An 18,917-nucleotide genomic window follows, 5' to 3' on the forward strand; every position below is an offset into this window, starting at 1 on the left:
AAGGAAGGTGTTTGAGGAAAATTCCAGATGCTTGTGATTTTGCACCAAATGTGTGTATTGTAAAATTTAAGGCTATTGGTACTGATGGTGGGAATATATATATGTATTTTTTTTGAAGTCACATTTCATAAAAATTTTTATATCAAAAAATGTAATACAAAGTCTAGGGTGAATGCAAGGCATTGAATTATGTAGTTTCTGTGGTAAGCTTGCAGAGTCAGAATGGCCTTCGAGCAGGTAGGTCTCTGCTGGAGAGAGCTGTGCCAGCCTGTTCAGAACCAAAATGGGATGAGAAGAGGGTTAGAAGGAGAGCTGCAGCTGTGTTTTCAGCCCTAAGAATTACCTAGGCAGGGCTATGGAGCAGCATGTTGCTCTTCTGTCCCCCGATGCATTTAGGAAGGGTCACACTTAGGTTCCTTTGTGCTGCTTGAGGAATGAGGACAGTAAATGGATGTTTTAATTATTGGCCTACAGGCACATCTGCCTGAGCATCGGCACATACAGATAGTAGTTCTGTGCGGACTTCTCATGCAAAGGATGTGTGAGTAAGTTATTACACACTACTGGCAAGGTGTGCAAGAAGCAGCTGTAGCTTCTGTCTGCTTATCTACCTGTGCTTGTTTTGTGAATTTCTGTGGGACAGACTGTGTACCCTGCAGTTTCAAATCGCGGAAGAAAAATATAGAATTGTAAATTTACAAAGTCTCCTTTTTTTTCCTTCCTGTATGGTTATGCTTCAACTTGTATACCAGATGGTTGCCAAAAAGAAAGTAGTTTTAAGCTTATTCTACACAAAATGGAAAATTTTGATAAAACCACATGAATCTAAATTACTCTTGATCTAAAAACCTAAACACAACAACAGTTCTACAAATGTGACTGTAATTTGGGAAGGCTCAAAAAGGCTTTTAGGTTTCATGTCCTATGAAGGCCTGCCAGCAATGAAGTTTTACGAGTGTAAGATTCATGCTTCAAATACAATTGTTGTGGATCTATTGGATCTAGTGCTCTATACAGTTGCCATTTTGGGTTGCTATGTAACTTCAGTTATATTCATTGGTGAAAATTCTACACAGGCATTCATCAGCACTATAATTGAAATAAACTTACTGGTATCATTCTCTTTTCACTCCTTAACAAGCAATTGGACAAACAGCAAATGAAGAGAAATCTGACTTTTATCAGCATCCTCTGGACCACATGCCTTCCTATTGCTAATAAAGATAATGCCACCTATTTAAAGACATTAGCAGGCATATTTAAAACCCAAGATGAATTGAGCACATTTCCTGTGTTAGAAGCAGTTGCTAAATTGTAAGTAACTAAGTCTTGTTGTATAACTGCATTGCACTCAAGGGAACAATTTAGGTTTTGAATTGTATATGTTGGTAAGTGAAAACTATGTAGACATTGATTATTTTTTTTCCCCTTGACCTAATCAGTGTTTGCCTATGGCAATATCTGATATGTTATGTGTTCACCAAGAATTGTCTTGGGACCACAATGAGTGTGTTTAGTTTCTTTTTTAAGGTTCATTAGTAATCATAGTTACGGTAGGAATAGAAGGCAATGGAGTGATGTAGTTGTACTGTAATACATTAGCTTTTCTATTTATTGTAAAGGTGGAAGTGAACTCTGCAGATGAGACTCTAAATTTGTATAGATGCAGGAAGAGGCCAAATTTGAATCTTTAACTTCTATGCATTTAAAGCAACAATTTCTTAGACAGAAAGAAAAAGAGGGACAGCAAATGCCTATTTCCATTATTTTTTTATCTGTTATCAGTAGTGACAAAAAAAATCATGTCTTTGTTTCTCCTTATTTCTTTGTTTCTCCTTCTTATATGTTTGTAATCTAATGATGCATCTCTTCTTGGCAATACTGGAGAATATGAAAATGATGCTGAGTAACATAAATTTAGTCATATATTTGCCATCATCTGAGTTGAACAAGCTGCAAAAAATAAATAGCTTAAATAGGGAGAAGTATACTTCCTGTTTTCCTCATCCTGGGAATCTGATATGTATCATGGTCCTGACAGAAAAAAGAATAAAAATTCCAACAGACTACCTTAAAAAATGTATTTAACTTTTATCATACTGTTGATTGCTTTAAATAGTAAATTCGTCTCTGTGTTAAAATACTGSCTTGTACAGTGTAAAGGCTTATACTAAAAAATGTAGAAGATAAACTGTTAACTTCCACATAGAGGTCCTGTAACTAAACGCATGGAAACGTTATTTGTTCAATAAAGTGTCGGTAATTAAAAAATTCCCATAAGAATAGTTGCATATATTTGCATGCATAAGAGGCTAAATATAGACAACTTGTTTGGTGTATCTGAGAACTAATTCTAGCATAAAATACCTTTTCCTCCGTTAACTTGTCTACTAGGTGTTTTTTTTCCCAGCTATGCATCTGACAGCTGAGCAGTTTTTACATTAGCTTAGAGCATTCATTTTGCATTATCTTTTATAGGTGATGTAGGATTACCTATTCTCCTCTTGAGTAGCGGTGTAGGAATCTGATGAAACTGGGATTAGATGCTGATCAGAGAGGTGCCTGCGGTCGTTGCAGCGAGAGCAGCACTTAACCAGTAAGATCCCTGTGACAGGAAACGGATGTGAAGAGAAACTCAACCTTGGCAGTGCTGCAGTGCACCATTGCTTTGAAAAGGTGGTTATCAGGGCCTGGTGCGGTGCTTTTGATGTTTGTATCCACATGAGGGAGACAGTGCGATGGACTCTGTTGACTTAATCAGTGGCAAAATCTACTTGCCAACCTCAAGTACGATGTGGAAGAATCAGTGCGCTAGCTGTCTGTAATACTACCAGGTGCTTTTGCTGTTGAGTGGTATGCCTGTGCAGAGTTGGGTTTTTTCCTCCTTAGGCGTAGCTGAGATTGCAGTTTCTGAAATGTAAAAGAAGCTATCCAGGTAGTCTTCAGAGCTTTATCTTTAAAACAAACAAAAAACTTAATGTGGTTGTGGCATTTTTCCCCTAATCTTTGAATCTTTGCCCTAGTGTATGAAATACTCTAGTTTGTAGAAAACATTGATTCTTCAGCTCAGTGTTGCTCAACCTTTATGGAAGGTGGCCAGCTTCTATAAATGAAAGACTCTTCAAACTGCTGACACGAATATGGTAGAAATTTCTATATTTGTTTGAAATGATAATTATTTGTAGCMTATTTAGGGCCATACACTGCTAGTAAGCCCTATAGTGATGGTAAGCTTTTTTTTTTTTTTAATAATGCTTTGCACATCTAAAGCCATTGAGGACAGCTCTTAAAAGATCTAGAACCTTTCCTGAAGATGTTCAACATTATCTGTAGTTAGCATTAATGAACAAAATCTTTGGGACTTCCTTTTTTTGAAAGACAGTCAACGCTTTTCTGTGTTGTGTTTGACCCTGTTGAAAGAATTTCTTTTGATAGCATTTCTTTTGATATTGATACAGACCAATTGTGATTACATCCTTTACAACAGGATCCCATATTTGATTACATAGTGCTTTTGTTTTCTCCTTTTAAAACTTTTGGGGCTTAATTACTATTAGCTGATATGTTAATAAAGATAATTTTTGTGGTTTAGCTGAAACCATGGCCAGTAAACTCTTCCTTGATTTTTATTTGCTGCAACTGTGTTCAAGTGTTGTGTTTTTGTATTGAAGGCAAGCCCACATCATTGATGGAGTGGCTGTCTAGGTTGGTAGATGAGGGCAAACAAAACGACCTTTAAATTATTTCTAGTACTTAAGATGCACGTTTTTGTAAATTGATAACTTTTTTCCTCATCTTCTCAAGATGAAGCAATGAAATTCCTTCATAGTTGACTTGACCTCTTGTTTTGCTCGAGCGTGGAACAGGATGACTATCTTGTGTGCTGCTAAAGAAATTTATCTAATTGTTCTGCTCCTAAGTGAAACTCAGGTCCTCCAAATACTACTCAAAACACCAACTTTTTTCTTCTTTGTTACCTGAAGTGACTGGAAGAATATTGGCAGACAAATCTTTCAAATGTTTTAATTGGGTCTTTAACTGTTCATTCGACGTGTTCCAAAAATAATACAAAGCACATCAAAACATAYGGTGGAAAAGGAATAAGCTGCAGTTTATCCTGTATGCACAATATGGAGGTACTCTTTTCTTGATTATGTTGTGGTCTCAATCCCTAATTTTAAAACTTTGTTTTCCCACTTACTTTGTGTAGTTCTATTAAGTTTGCATCTCAAGGATTTAACATTTCTTTTGCTTAGAATAGATATTTAGTCACATTGCTTCTTCCTACCCATTAACTAACAATTAAAAATAAACCACTAAAACACAACTATATGAAATGACTCACTGATAGTAACAAAGATGGGAACAAGCTGGTACTTAACTAGTGGGATTCTGCTTTTATGTGGACATGCCTTAGAAGTAGGTATTGGAAAATAAAAAAAATGAAAAGAAATGGGCATGTCTTTTCAAAAGCAGTCTTTCCTGTAAGTAATTGAATCAATTTCTGTCTATAGACAAGAGCCTAGAGAAATTTTGGTCTTGCATTAGGGGATAATACCAACTTCTGTGAAGTATCATTTCATAGTTGAATGTTCTCAAACTCTACATCTTCTCTCACTTTCTACTTTGCCTTTCCCCCAGTCTTCCAAAATCTGTCTCTAATATTAACTGCTGGCCAACTCGTATACATTATTATAGACTCATGTTCTACAAGTGAAATTTTTCAAACGAAAATAATGATTTGCAATAAAAAGCCTGACAGATTAATTACAGTATTGCATTAATTATTATCTTATTTCAGCTCTGTTCCTATCACAGCTAGTTCAGCTCTGTTTTTGTTTTTTTTTTAACCTATTGACATTATAATTTTGAGAGAATATATATTTTTGTATGTTAAAAAATCCCAAGAATTTAAACTGGACAGATATATACTTTATTTTTAAAATGTTGCCATGGGGGTTTTATATAAAAGCCAAAAAGTTGTGTTTAAATGTGATACTTTGTGGATCTTTTAGTGAGCGTAACGCTTATATCCTATTTAATGTATCTCGAGATCTTTCTGTTACGATGATCTTTATAGCACCTGCTAAATGGCAATCATTAATTCAGAAGTTTGTGCATTGTGCAGCTGATTTGGTGCATTATTGATGCATTCTACATTGTGGTTTTTTTCTCAAAATGCTGGCATCTTTTATCATTTTTCAGATATAGATAGATGTTAGTGCTACAATATAGCTTCAAGACTGCAATTTGAAACTACCTTAATACTTTTTTTTAAAGACATGGTGAAACTGAAGTTGAATGAAAGTCCTGTGAGCACTGAATTACATGCAAATATTAATAAGGGCATAGTTCATAGCAAGTATTGAGTTTACAAAACTGAGCATGGTAATTTGGAGAAATGATGACTTCTTTGAAGACGTGCATACATAATAGTTCTCAATTTTTATATGAACTTTCAATTGGTACAGAAGGTACATTGGTTAATCTTAAGTTAGATTTTTAAATTTCAAAGTTTTAGCAAATATCGTTGCAGTGAGTGTATGATAATGAAGGAAGTCATGATGAGAGTGAATTGGACTAAATGATTGTTCCGTCCTGTGGGTCAGGCTAGTGGCAGGGTTTGGTTGTTAGACTTCTCGGATTACATTGATTTGGTTCCTGTGCTTGGCTGGTTGTCTTCAGCCGTTAACAAACTTCTGGGAATTTGTTTCTGATGTTTTGCTTTGTTTCCCTTTTTAAGGATGCCTCATCTGCGGACATTCGGAAAGCGTATCGAAAGCTTTCACTAATTTTACACCCAGACAAGAATAAAGATGAAAATGCAGAAATGCAGTTTAGACAAGTAAGTACAACATAATAAAAGTTATGTGTGATAGAAGTTTATGAAAAACAGTATCAGATATGTTTATAATGATGTGTTTTCATCAAGAATTGAGGATACACCTTTGAAATGATGGAAAAGTTGAACATTGAATTATGTATTTCCTGTTACAGCTAGATTACTTCTGAGAGTTGTAAATTTTTTAACTTGTTTAATAACTTGGATTTAGTATTTAACTATTTGTGTATTAAAAAAATTTGAACAGATTGAAATACTTAGATGTATGCTTTTATGAGGAAAACATTTGTTTTATTTTTTTTCCTGAGGATTGTTTATAATTGTATTTTTGAAAGAAATGAAAAACTACCTGCATTGAAACATGATCGGAAATTATTGTAGTCATGATTTAATGAAAATAATTCATTTTAGTTCTTGAATGTTTTCCTCTTCTGAATCCTTGTAGAGCAAAACCATGAGACTGTTATAATTAGGTCTACCACTTAATAATATGCTTCTGGTGAGCAAACATTGGCTTTTGGTAATATAGTTTTAGTAAGATTTTTAGAATGAAACAAATGATGCCTTTTTTTAAGCTGTAACTGAGACAGGTCTCAGAGTCTGAGGAAGATATGTGTGGAGGGGTGGAATGTGTTTTGTAAAAACTTGCCTGGTTTCTGTACAGTTATGCCACTTTCCCCCTACCATCCTTGGTGAGCTTATTCCCTRGTATTGTGGGGAAAACTAAATGTGGGAAAGGACTTAAGAATGTATTTTGGCAAATATATGATAAATATATTTGTATCACAGTAATTGTATCATACAGTATGATACTACTACTCAAATTTTAAAAATTCAAATTTACTAAAGTAAACCTTTTGTGGTTCTTTCTGTGTTTTTGTTTTAGTTGGTGGCTATCTATGAGGTTTTAAAGGATGAAGAAAGGAGGCAGAGGTGAGTTAATTTACATAGGTTCTTAAAAAAAAAAAAAGTGATCGCTTATGCTAGTGATGATGTGTGAAATTTAAGGTTTTTTTCCAGTGTATGCCACCTTTAACAATTTTTATTCTGATTATTTTGTTGTTTTTCTTTCGAACATATCTATAATATTGTAGATGCTGATTTAGTAGTATCCAGATAGCATTATGTTTATTAATAGTTGATAGTTGCCCTGGCAGCAGATCCAGCAATATGTGAATGGGATAGAATTAAGGAATAAAAATCTGTGGTTGATCTGCTTTCTGGAAGTGTGTGTACCACACACGCACACTTTTTTTAAAGACGTCCACTTAAGCTAATGATTGTCAGGATAACTGGGCCATGGCRATGGAAGTTATGCTTTTAGGTTGGAGTTTCATTAAAACATCTTTTGCCTTATAAGTCTTTCACAAGACATTTCTTGAAGGGTTTTTGGCTTTGTAGATGTCTTGGCAAGAGTCCAGGTTTTATAGTACAGATTATCTGCATTTTGATAATCCTCTGTTGAAGTGTCATGGAAATGTACTTAGAAGTGCTTTTGGAAATTTGTGTTTTATTTTTGTTTGGTTCTTAATTATACCTTTCAATGGGGAATGTTAGTGTGCATTTCTACTCTACTTAAGGAAAGTTAAAATGTTGTTAGTTGAATGGTTTCAGACCACTTAGAGTGATTTATACCACAAGTTTTCCCACCTTCTTGTTGGTAACCTTGTTTAAAATATGCTTTTTGATATGACCTTTCTTGATATCAGTTCTATCATGAAACTTCTAGGAATTACCTCTATAATAGTAGCTTTTATCCTGCAGAAGCTTGTTAAAATTGTTTTTTTAAAGCCTTTTCTATACATTATGACAGTTACTTACTTAGCCAGTTTGTTTGAGGAAATAACTGTTAATGAGTGTAACACGATAATTGCAAATGGGAAGTTAAATCTACAGTCAGTTGTTCTAGTCTAGATTGGTTTTGCTATCCATAGCTTTTATATACCTAGACAGTATCTGTTGCATTTCTCTTGCWCAGTATGGGTGTGTGGTTGGTGCAGCTTCTGTGGTTGATTAAATAGGGTTTACCTTCAGAGAATTTTCTGCAGATAATACGCCATGTGTAGAGTTGCATAATTAATTGCACGGTCTCTTTTCTTTCAGAAAACCTTTATTGATCGTATTTATTACACAGTCAAAACTTTTAAACTCTGAATGTGAAAAGAGGGGGTTTGTTTCCTTATCCTGTAGGACATTGCTATGTCATGTCCTTAACTAAGCATAGTAGGAGTTGCTCCCCTGGCAGGAATGTTTCTCCTCCAGCAAACCTTGTGACCGTGTGGCAAGGGAAAGGAGGCAGCGAGGGGTTTCATTCTGGGATCTTCCTACTGTGGTTGCTGAAAATGGTTATACGAGACCAAAAGCACTGCATGAGCTGATGAGCCTAGTGGCAGAGGCTCACAGTTCACTCTTCTCCCTGTGCACTGGGGAGAAACTACAGGGCACCCTGTGTTCCTTGGGGCTTACCAGCTCAGTCTTACCCTCTTTGAGAAAGGTATATAGTTGATTGTGAAGTATAGCAGTATTGCCATGTTAATACCTCTCACTCACTAGGTAATCAAAAAAATTAGAATATTCTAACATTAAACATGCATGCAGTGTTGATTTAATGTTTAAAGTTCAGTATCCATAGTAGAGTATATGAAGTTCTGTAGAAGAGTTTATTTCCAAGGTACGTAGAGATGGGTGCATTTCCTGAAATACGCATCACTTTTAGGTATTTGTTGACAAATCAACTTGATGATGACATATTTTGTTACTTTTTGATTATTTTTAATTTATGAAAAGGTAGATAATTTTACATATTTTTCTTAATTGTAATTAAGCAAATATCTCAGACTTTAATTTCATTGCTTGTTACCATTTTAAGGAGCATTTTACCTGCAAGGCCTTGTCCCCTGTAACAATGTGGACTTGATTACGGGAAGCATTTGTAAATGAATCAAGATATGCTTGTTTAGTATAAGAAAGGTGTTTATCTTAGCTATCATTATAATTAAATGACTATATTCATAGGACATAGGAAGTATATATTGTTCTGGCTGATGTTGCACTGGATGTCTTTGACAGCTTGAAGAAAAATAAAAAACGCCAGCAAAGTCTTCCTGTAGTTCAGAATAGATCTCATTAATTCAAGCTTGACATCTTTTATAAACTGTATCAGATCTCTGAAATAACTTGAAATATGAAATACAGTGGTGGTCTTAAAGGGAAAAGTAAATTATATTAAAATGGATTGTACTTTAATTAGCTGTTACAGTTAATGGATTTTTTCTTGCAATATAATAGAACTTTCAAAGAGCTCTAAAACTGTCCTATGAAACTTCACAGAAGATTGAAATTTTAATATTCTTGCAATTGGTTACTAACTAGCCTTGTGTAATACCCTGAATTTTAAAAAAGATTTAGTTAAATGGTTGGGACCGTTGTTTCTGTAGTGGTTCTTTGGGGGCTTTTAGCTTTCAGACTGCTACATTTCAGAAACCACTGATGGGCATGCTGATATGTCAAATATTTGYTGCATTCTGTGTACATATGGCTAAGAAAAAAAATACTGCAGATTTTTCCTTCTCAGTTTAGTATTTTTTTTTTTTATATAGAGCAGCGAGTAGGTTAGTAGAACAAGAATGCTTTATAATTAAATTTTGAATGTAGTTCTTGCTGCATATGAATTAACTTAATATAGATTTTTATAAAGAAATTATTTAATGGGAAATATGCATACTTTTAATTAAACATCATCCTAGATGTGGAAATCAAGAGTTTCAGTAGGATCATTTTCCAGTTAAAAAACTAAAAATCATTGATATCTTTATTTTTCAAGTAGGGAGCTTAATTACTATTGAAAGCAGTGATTTATCTTTTAACAGTATATATTCTAAAAAGTGGGTTATAATAGAAGCTATCTTCCCTTAAAATGGCCAGTCGTGTGAGCCATAATGCTCATTGATAGTAAAATCAATAGAGCATTGATTCTGAGACTTAATCCTTGGAGACTGTTGTTCAGAACAGCAGACATAGCCTAGTAAATACAGAGTGCTGTTTAAAGTGTTTAATGCAAGAGATTCTGCTGTCTTAATTTATTTTTTCTTAAAAGATAATTTGCAATAGAAGGTGCTTGCCAAACATTTTGTTTTCCAATCCTGTTTAAAGTAATACTAAATTTTTTCCATTAGGCTATATGGACCTTATTTAATCAGTAGCCAGATTTTCAGCATCTCAATTAAAATTCCTTATTGTGCAAGAAAGACAACTAATAAATTTATAATAATATTGCAGAAAATTGTTCTTTCCTGATATTCTGTATCAGGATAGATATTCTGTATTTCTCTGAAGCTTTCATCAGAAAAGCATACCTTTCACTTTTGTGAAATCTTGTATCAACTTAATTTATTAAAATGTTYGGTTTCTATAAAATTTTTTCTAACTCTAAAATAGTCAGAAAATACAGTATTTTTTTAGATTAAATGCTAATACTTGTACTTTATTCCTCCTGAAACAAAGTACTTACAGAAAATATAATTAAGAAAAAGTTTTTGTTTTGAAAAAACATGCTAACCAATTTTTTGGTGCAAATAGTTTGTGTTAAGGCATCAGTAGTTGCTTCATTCTGACTTGTTGGGAAACGAAAAATTATTACATTGAAACTTACACTAATGGATAATGATCTTTGCATTCTTCTAATCATCATGGAAAATTTAATTCCATAAGATGAATTTTACTTAAGGTACCATTCAGAACRCAGCAGAGTCTTGACGAGTGTTAAGTATTTTACCTAGAAATAATCTAGCAACATTCGCCAACTTAAATGAATGTTTTATCAGAAGTCAGGTTTTCTAGATGTGTTGAGTTAAARTATATTCTTTATTTAAAACCGTTGCCTCTTTTTTTTTTTGCTTAAAAATGAATTTGATTGTGAAATTTTTTTTAGTACATCTCCAAGGTATCAATTTAATAACTATCAAAGTAGCTAGTGCAGTTGTTGCATTTAAATTGATTTACATGTCAAGACTGGCAGTTTAGCAGCTGCGCTATTATTCCTGGATCGGTCAATTTACTTGAGAAAAACCTACTACTGAGTTCTACTGACCTGCATGACAATATAGGCCCTATTTCTATTCCTGTAATTAGGCCTGCGACTAACTCAGAATATTTTTAATTAAAATATTTTGGTCAATGTGTTGCACCAAATTAGGCCTTTCAGTGCAGATTTAATTCTGGAAAAGGTGTGATTAGAATATGTAATGAGTTGTGTTGAATTTCAGATTAACAGGTTGTGCATCTTGGAACACGCAGGTTTATTCAGTTTACTTTATAGATTTTTGTTTGAAACTTTACTCTTAGAACTTAACTAAAAAGAAGGTAAGTCTTGCCAGACTCTGTAAATCTTTTTTTTCAGTTGATGGCATTAATGTGCAATAAATAAAAGTAGATGCTATAGACATACTAAGATACTTTAAGAAGTTTGTGTTGGGGAAGAGCTTGCATATGCTTGTAAAAATGGTTTTTATACAGACAGTAAAGCTAGTACATTTAAGCAATATTAAAATAGATTGAATCTGGAGACAGCTTTTCAAATAGAAAATCAAAATAGTCTAGCTGTGGTGAACCTTGTTTTCTAACATTATTATCAAGCCTTAACTTCATTTAATATTTGACTACAGAATGTGTATTAATTCTGCCAGCATTTTTGCCTAATAGATATAATACTTCTAGACCAAAACAAAAGTGAAGATAACTCTACCCTCCCCCAGCTCTTGTGCTTTTAATTTGGAAAAGAGGAAGAAAAAAAAAGATTTACAGTATTTGAGACTGTTCCTTGCTGCTTTGCATGAAATAGTTTTTGTTATTTACTTCTGTGATGGAGACCTGACCACTGCTAGACAGGCAGGTAGAACACATGAAATAATAGAGTTGTAGAAATGTGCACAAGTGAATCAGCTGCAGTGCTGCAGGAGCAATTGGATTATTACTTTTTCTGCACAAGACTAGATAAATTTCTACAACGTGTGGTTTGGAATTCTATTTGTTTTCAGGTCCAAGCCTACCAGTTGATAAAGCAATGTATTGCTGTTTAAAAAAAAAACAAAACAAAACAAAAAAAAAACCAAAAAACGAATAACTGTGTGTGTGTGCGTGCGCGTGTGTAAGTTATTCAAGCAGTCTGTGGATATTGTTTGTTTTGTGATTAGGTGGTTTGGCTTAATTCATTTTAAGCTCTCCATGAAAGTCTGTTATATTTGCTACTGTAGGTATGATGATATTCTGATCAATGGACTACCAGATTGGCGACAGCCTGTATTCTACTACAGGCGGGTGAGAAAAATGAGCAATGCTGAGCTGGCATTACTCCTGTTCATTATACTCACAGTGGGTCATTATGCTGTGGTTTGGTCAATCTACCTGGAAAAACAGCTGGTAAGTATTGGTAATAAATCAAACTTGCTTCAATTATTAGTATTGAATTTCCTGCAGAAGTTTGCATATTATAGGGGTCTCTACTGCCTCCCTTGCTTTGAATTTGGATTTTTCATATTTTAAAATGGTTACATTTAAAATGGTGATGATTATAGAATAAGATATTCAAAAAATCAGAAATTGTAATCTAAAAACAACTTCATCTGCTTTCTAGACTTGTTAATAAATAGCAAGAGATAGTCCTTTGTTTTTTAATTGGAAGAAGGAATAGGATTAAATACTCGTCTATCATCTGTTGAAGCTGAATCACATGTTACTGTAGTCATTTTTATGGTTTTCCTGAATTTTATTTAAAAATAATCTTTTTTATTTGTTTAGTAATAATACTTGCTTTGCCTTTGTTCATATCTAAATGCTTTTTTGTGTTGGATTTTTGTTCACAGGATAGATATTGGTAAGCAATCTAAAACCACACTGTTCAATTTTTTTATTTTCACTGTATAAATCTCTCACATTTAATAGACTAAAAAAAGCTTAAGCATAACTTGAAAAATATTCATATATTAGCATCTATTTACTTTTTTATTTTTTCCACTGCATTATTAAAGTTGATGAATGAGAAAGGAGGCAAGTTGAATGCTTTCTCCTCTTAGAAAACTTTGATTGCTATGGAGATACACATGACTGACAGAACTGGACTTCATGTGTGTTTAAAGACTGGATGCCATGGCAACAGTTATTGTTAAGATAGATCATTTTACTTAATCATGTAGGACCCCTAGATGCATTTGCATAAATGCTGCTCTAATGTTTACCCTTCACAGAAGAGTCCCAGTAACATTTGTGGTTTACATGTTAATGATAATCTGTAACCGTAGTTTTTTCTCCACCAAGGATGAACTACTTAGCAGAAAAAAGAGGGAGAAGAAGAAAAAAACAGGAGGCAGGAGTACAGAAGAAGCCAAACTTGCTACTCTTGACAAAAATGAAAGGTGGGAAGAATTTGTCTTCTCTATTTTTAAACATTTTATCAGCTACTGATCTAATTCTATCATTTTCTCCTTGAATCTGTCAAATATTCTTTTGAGAAAAATATTTTTATTTGTGGTAATAACCATTGCTGATACCAGGTGTGACAGTGTAGATGTGTTTTCAGTTTCTGATTTGTAAATAAAAGTGTGGTGTTTATTCTGCAGATCAATAATAAATAAAAAATTGAGACTGAACTAATGATACCTTGCTAGTAGAAGGGTATATTATCTGTACAAATTGGGTTTTTTTGAAAGGTTTTACAGCTTCTTCTGTCTTTGCAGCTTTGCCATTGATTACAACTAACAAATTTCAGTTTATTTGAGCTTTAATTTATTGCTATACTAACTAGTGAATTTTTATGGATTTTTAATGCTTGTTGTTTGATTAACTTAGGAACAAATGTTAGACAATGCTATGTCTAAATTGTCTAACAAAGCTTAGAATAGAGGTGTTAGTAAAGGCTTCTAGCACTGCTGTTTAGTTAAGAAACACATAGGAAATAGTGACTTTCAGGACACTCCAAAAGATACCACCATTTCTTCTGTTGATTCATAGAAAGAAATAAAGGGTTTAAATAGTTCACACAGCAGGGGCATGAACTGGATCAATGCAGGATGGAGATCAGAGACCATTCTGCCTGTCGTCTTTCCTGATGACATCAGTGAGTAATGCTTCAGTGAACTGCAAATGACATTAATTTTTATGTATTGTTTTGTTTATGCTACAGTCTTCATATCTGGTTGTCAGCACTTGTGAACACTTGGGTGAGGCTTGAGCTTTTTTTTAACTGCAGTGCTTATGTGGCTTATGAATTTATTTTCTTTTAAAAAAAATCTCTTTTCAAGAGATTAAAATATGTAGATGAATAGAAGCTAGCAGTTGTGTGTGATATATTTTCCATTAAATATTCAAAACTATCTTTTGCATTAAATATTTATACATTTTAATGTGAATTGTCAAGTGATAATCATTGCAAGGTAGTGGGAGGGTTCCAACTTTCCGAGGTGTAAGGTTGTGTGGCCTTAATGAAAAACTTACAATTTTACTTGGTTACAGAGTGACAGACAAACCACAGTGGCATGACTTGCTTCCATGCAAGCTGGGAATTTGGTTCTGTCTTACTGTGAAAGCTTTACCTCAGCTATTCCAGGTAATACTAATAACTTAATATTAGCTTTACTTTTCTTGATGGTGTTATATGATCAAATGCATAGTACTTGCTCATATGAATTCTCTGGCTAATGCATGCCTTTATATATAGAAGAATTATTCTTTAGAGGTGATTTTAGTCTCATTAATTCATCAAAATATGAATATATTAAACAGGAATATTAATGTTAATCTGCTAGAGAATTCCAGCAGCAGTACCTCTTAGGCAAAATTACAAGAGTGAATGATGAAGATGAGGTGATATGTTTACATCTGTATTAAGAATAGCAGTGTCTTTTGAATTGTCTATTAACAAAAATATTTTTGTTATTTTAAATAGGCAAATATTATATTTTTATAGCATATATTAATATCTAGTTTAGATTYGAGAGAACAGTGATATGACTTTTTTTAATTCAGTGAGTTTTCCTTTAGAGTCGCTGGATAATTGTATAAATAGATAGCTAAAGATACAGTAGTAAAATAGAAATGTAAACTTGGCAGACTTAGCCACATTTTTTTTTCCTTCAATCAATACCATAAACAGTAAAATGTAGCTGGTATTCAGACAGTGTAACTATTTTCAGAAAATCAGTTACTGAAATAACTTCTTAAATGTCAGACTCTCCTCCTTTTCGTGTCCTTTGATCACAACCTTTCGTTTTTTTTAATACTTTGTTTTTTTTAATAGTAGTCACTAACTACTGACTAATGAATATAGACCAGAAAGAATAAGGTGAATTTTATTGTTTTGCAAAAATACTGAGTATTAGTTCTGAAKCATTTTAGTGTAAATGGTATTGATGTTCAATTTCTACAAGCTAAAAAACCATACAATTCACAATTACTAATCTGTTAGAAAAAAAAAACAGTAAATACAAGCAGAAAGACTAGACCTTTATTTTTATATAATATATCTTTTCCTACAAGGAGATGTGCAAGTTAAGATTCCTTTTTTCCTTTACAACTTTCAACGGAGTTGTAAGGCTATTTTACTAAGGTAACCTTTCTTAATCTTCTTGCATGCTTTTAAAGTAAAAAGGACCATGCTTAATTCAATCAACCATTAATGTGTCCAAGTTAAGCTTTGTTKTTCATCTCTCTTTGAGTTGAGTTGACTGGAAAAGAATTAACTTCACTAGTTACTGTTGCAACTTTGCTGTATAGTATTTTCCCTTGTGCTTTGATGGAACATGTAAATATTACAAAATATAGTAAAATTCATGAAGAATTTTGATTTAGGACTTCATATAGTCTCTCTAAGCTGTCTTTTTCTCAAATACTTGATTCTGAGATACTCTATTTAAAAGAAATAAATATAACAGGCCTTTCAAATTTTCTGTTCCAAAAACAGCCACTATGTCTGCCAGACTGGCCAGAAAAAACAAATATAACGAAAGTGATACTTCCAGTTTGCAGACACATAGCCAAAATCTATTGCTGTGTATTTTAAATACAGGAACTGCATGTTGCATAACCTATACTTTGTGAAAAATAAGCTCTCCAATAACCCATGGAAAATTGGAGAGCAGCAAGATGGGATGTGGTCGCAGGGAARCAGGGTGCGGAAGAATTGAAAGCAGGAGACCTTGTAGAGGACTTGGAAGGAAAAAGATGGGGTTCTAGAGTAAATTACCTCATACAGAGGTCACACAACTGCTTAATTCCAGATTATGTAGGTAAAAATGCAAAAATAAGTTATTTTTAAAATAAACAGTATTCAGATAACCAAACAGAATTACGGTAGCTTATTAAAAATACTTAAATAAAAAGATGTTACCTGTTCTGAAGAGCATAATCACAGCAGTGGCCTCACATTGGAGATGTTTCCTGGAAAAAAAATGTGCAAAATATATCTTGTATGTTTTAGCTAGCTGGACCAAGAGGAGTTTCTGGGCTCTTCTTGAGCTGTATTTAAGATTGTAACAAGTTCTGTTTTAATTGCAGTACTGAAATATAGCAGAAAAGTAGTGGTACTCATGTCATTACTCCCTGATAGAGAGATACTGTTTTGAATATAAGTGATCTTCTCTCTTCAGTAGTGCACTAACATGGGCTGGAGACTTCAATATATTTCAGGCTTCAGTATAAGAAAAATCACTAGGGCAGCTTAGCTGAAAGATAAGGGAATCATTGAATAATTCTGTTATATATGCTAGTTACACACAGAGATAATTTATTAACAAGATGTTTTACTGGTTGACATAGGGATAGCTGCTATAGGCTGTAGGTATTTACTGAGTTAAGCTAAATAATTTTTTCAGTCATTTAAGAGCCCACAAATTATTTTCAAAGTTGAGTGGCATTCATCGATAATTAGGCTAGAGTCTTTAAAAAAAAATCCATATTTAGATGAACTACAGTTGGTGGGACAGAAAAGGGCAGAGTTTTAGCAATACTTACAATTAAATGTTGCTTCTGCTATTGTGTTTCAAAGCCCTTAAGACTGGTATTGAAGTAACTGAACTGTTTCCTCTAAGGAAACAAAACCACCTGCTTGTGAACACAAAAGTTCTTCCTCAAAGGAAACCTTACTTAAAAAAAGGGGGGGTGGGAAGGAAGAGAGCAGCTTAAACTTCTTGCAACTTCTGGTACTGATTCCTTTCCCTAAGACCCCTTCCCTCCCCCCAGATTACTTAATGTGCATATTCTACTTACCACAGCTCTGGCTGATGATTCAGGTTGCAGGGCTTCTGCCCATGTCTGACTCATTTACCCAATTGAGTGTCTGTCTTCCGCTTCCCCTCCTCCTTCAAAATGTCAGATTTCAGAAGGAGGCACTTAAAATAATTAAGGTGGGCCTCTACTGAAGAAAAATGCTTTGTTTGCATGCCCTTGTGATGGCCTATGCTATTTTATTGTATTCTGGAAACCTTCTGCATTTTATGTCAAGAAATTGGAAGAAAAATTGGTGAGAGAAGGATAAGAGAAACTCAGAAATTAATGTTTATTTTTAACTGTTGGCAATTGTATTTTGAGGGAGACTAGATAGTTTTTTGTATATGTGCATTTAACTTAGTTAAATTTGAGGGAGAAAACAACGTGTTAAAGCTTGTTTGAAGAAGTGAAGAGAAAGAATATTTAAAGTGTACCATAAATCAAATATTTTTGATGTGAARGAAACATTAAACTGTAAATTACATTGACTACTACCAAATTTAATTCTTATAAAGTAAGCATAAGAAAAAGATAGAACAAAGAATGCAAATTGTTTCTAGGCTCATTTAGTTTACTCTCTCATGATTGTGACCTGGAAGAAGGCTGTGTCTTTTTCATTAAACAAAGAATCAAAACTCAACAAAAACGCTTATTGGAACTGAAAGTTATTTTCATAAAGAAATCGAGCAGCTAATTATAGCGTACAAGAGCTTTGGTTCAAATGGTGAATGTAATACAGAATAGACACTTGTGCTAATTATAGTTTTTTTTTTTGGGGGGAGGTGGCAGAAGAATTGTGTATAAAATGCAGTTTATTCCCCAAAGAGCTGACCAGTTTTGTTTGAATGTAAAGATGTGCAACTTAAGAAAAGTGTTATCTCTTCAAAACACTTTAAATTATTTTTCACAATATATTGCTTGTTTTCCTTCAGTTAACTGAAAATAGAGTTGTCCATTAGTGTTYGTGACAACTACTTTTCCTCCAACTTTATATGCTGAAGCTTAGAAATGAATGTTTTTAATTTTATACCAACTTCATTGATGCCAACAAGCCCTAGAAAATGTTTTTTTGATTGTTAAATTACAATCCTGCAGTTGGCCTGGCCKTAACGAAGCCGAAAGCATTTTTGTCTGTTTCATACAGGCGCGGACTCTTGTTAAGAAAATGAAATTTTTCTGTAATCTGTAGAATAATAAGGTAAGCTTATTGCATTCCCCATCAGTGAGCTGTTGCAAAAACTTCTAGTCGTTCTGCAGTAGAGAAGGCAGCTGAAGCTCTGCAGAGAGCTGTGCTGCAAGGTACCTAGTGATGTTATCAATGCTGCTTTCAATTATGATTGCAACTTTTGTGTTTAAAGACCTTTTGGCTACTATGAAGTGACTTAAAATAAAAAGACCAGTAATTTATTTTTATGTAGACCACCAGATGGTAATTACTGTAGCTGATTTAGTAGCTTGGATTAGATTCAAACTAGTGACCCAGAGGTGTTTAATTTCTTGGCAGTTTTTCCTCAGGTTTTCTTTTAATCTATGATTCATTTCAACACCTGTTTAGAGATGGTTCAGTTCTGGCCTTAAATGGATTGGCAATGTGTCATTAAACTCGAGAGGCTTTGCCAGCAGGGCGTCTCCTTTGGCAAAGATMGCTTTTAAACATTTCCCAATCTAATCAAATCTTCCTTATGTAGGTTAATTTTGTCTTCACAGATGACTTTGTATAAAATGTGTGACACTAAAACACAATCCATTACACTCAATAATGCATACTTAAAAAAGGCTTTTTTTTGAAGGGATTTAGTCAACTCGGAGGTTATGTATT

At 33.6% G+C, this 18,917-nt stretch overlaps 1 protein-coding gene across 1 annotated transcript in view; it reads left to right on the top strand.

The window, feature by feature from the left end:
• The first annotated feature begins 222 nt into the window (after positions 1 to 222).
• DNAJC1 (DnaJ heat shock protein family (Hsp40) member C1) overlaps positions 223 to 18,917 on the top strand; it is a 76,192-nt gene continuing 57,497 nt past the window's right edge. The window contains exons 1-6 of the mRNA XM_085318325.1: positions 223 to 237; positions 5,744 to 5,845; positions 6,729 to 6,775; positions 12,094 to 12,259; positions 13,154 to 13,251; positions 14,348 to 14,441. Of these exons, the coding sequence (XP_085174451.1) occupies positions 223 to 237; positions 5,744 to 5,845; positions 6,729 to 6,775; positions 12,094 to 12,259; positions 13,154 to 13,251; positions 14,348 to 14,441 (522 nt within the window). The remainder of the gene's footprint in view (positions 238 to 5,743; positions 5,846 to 6,728; positions 6,776 to 12,093; positions 12,260 to 13,153; positions 13,252 to 14,347; positions 14,442 to 18,917) is intronic.

This window comes from Rhea americana, unplaced genomic scaffold, assembly GCF_003343005.1.
Source record: "Rhea americana isolate MKP2758 unplaced genomic scaffold, rheAme1 scaffold_53, whole genome shotgun sequence".
Classification (NCBI taxonomy): Eukaryota; Metazoa; Chordata; class Aves; order Rheiformes; family Rheidae; genus Rhea; species Rhea americana.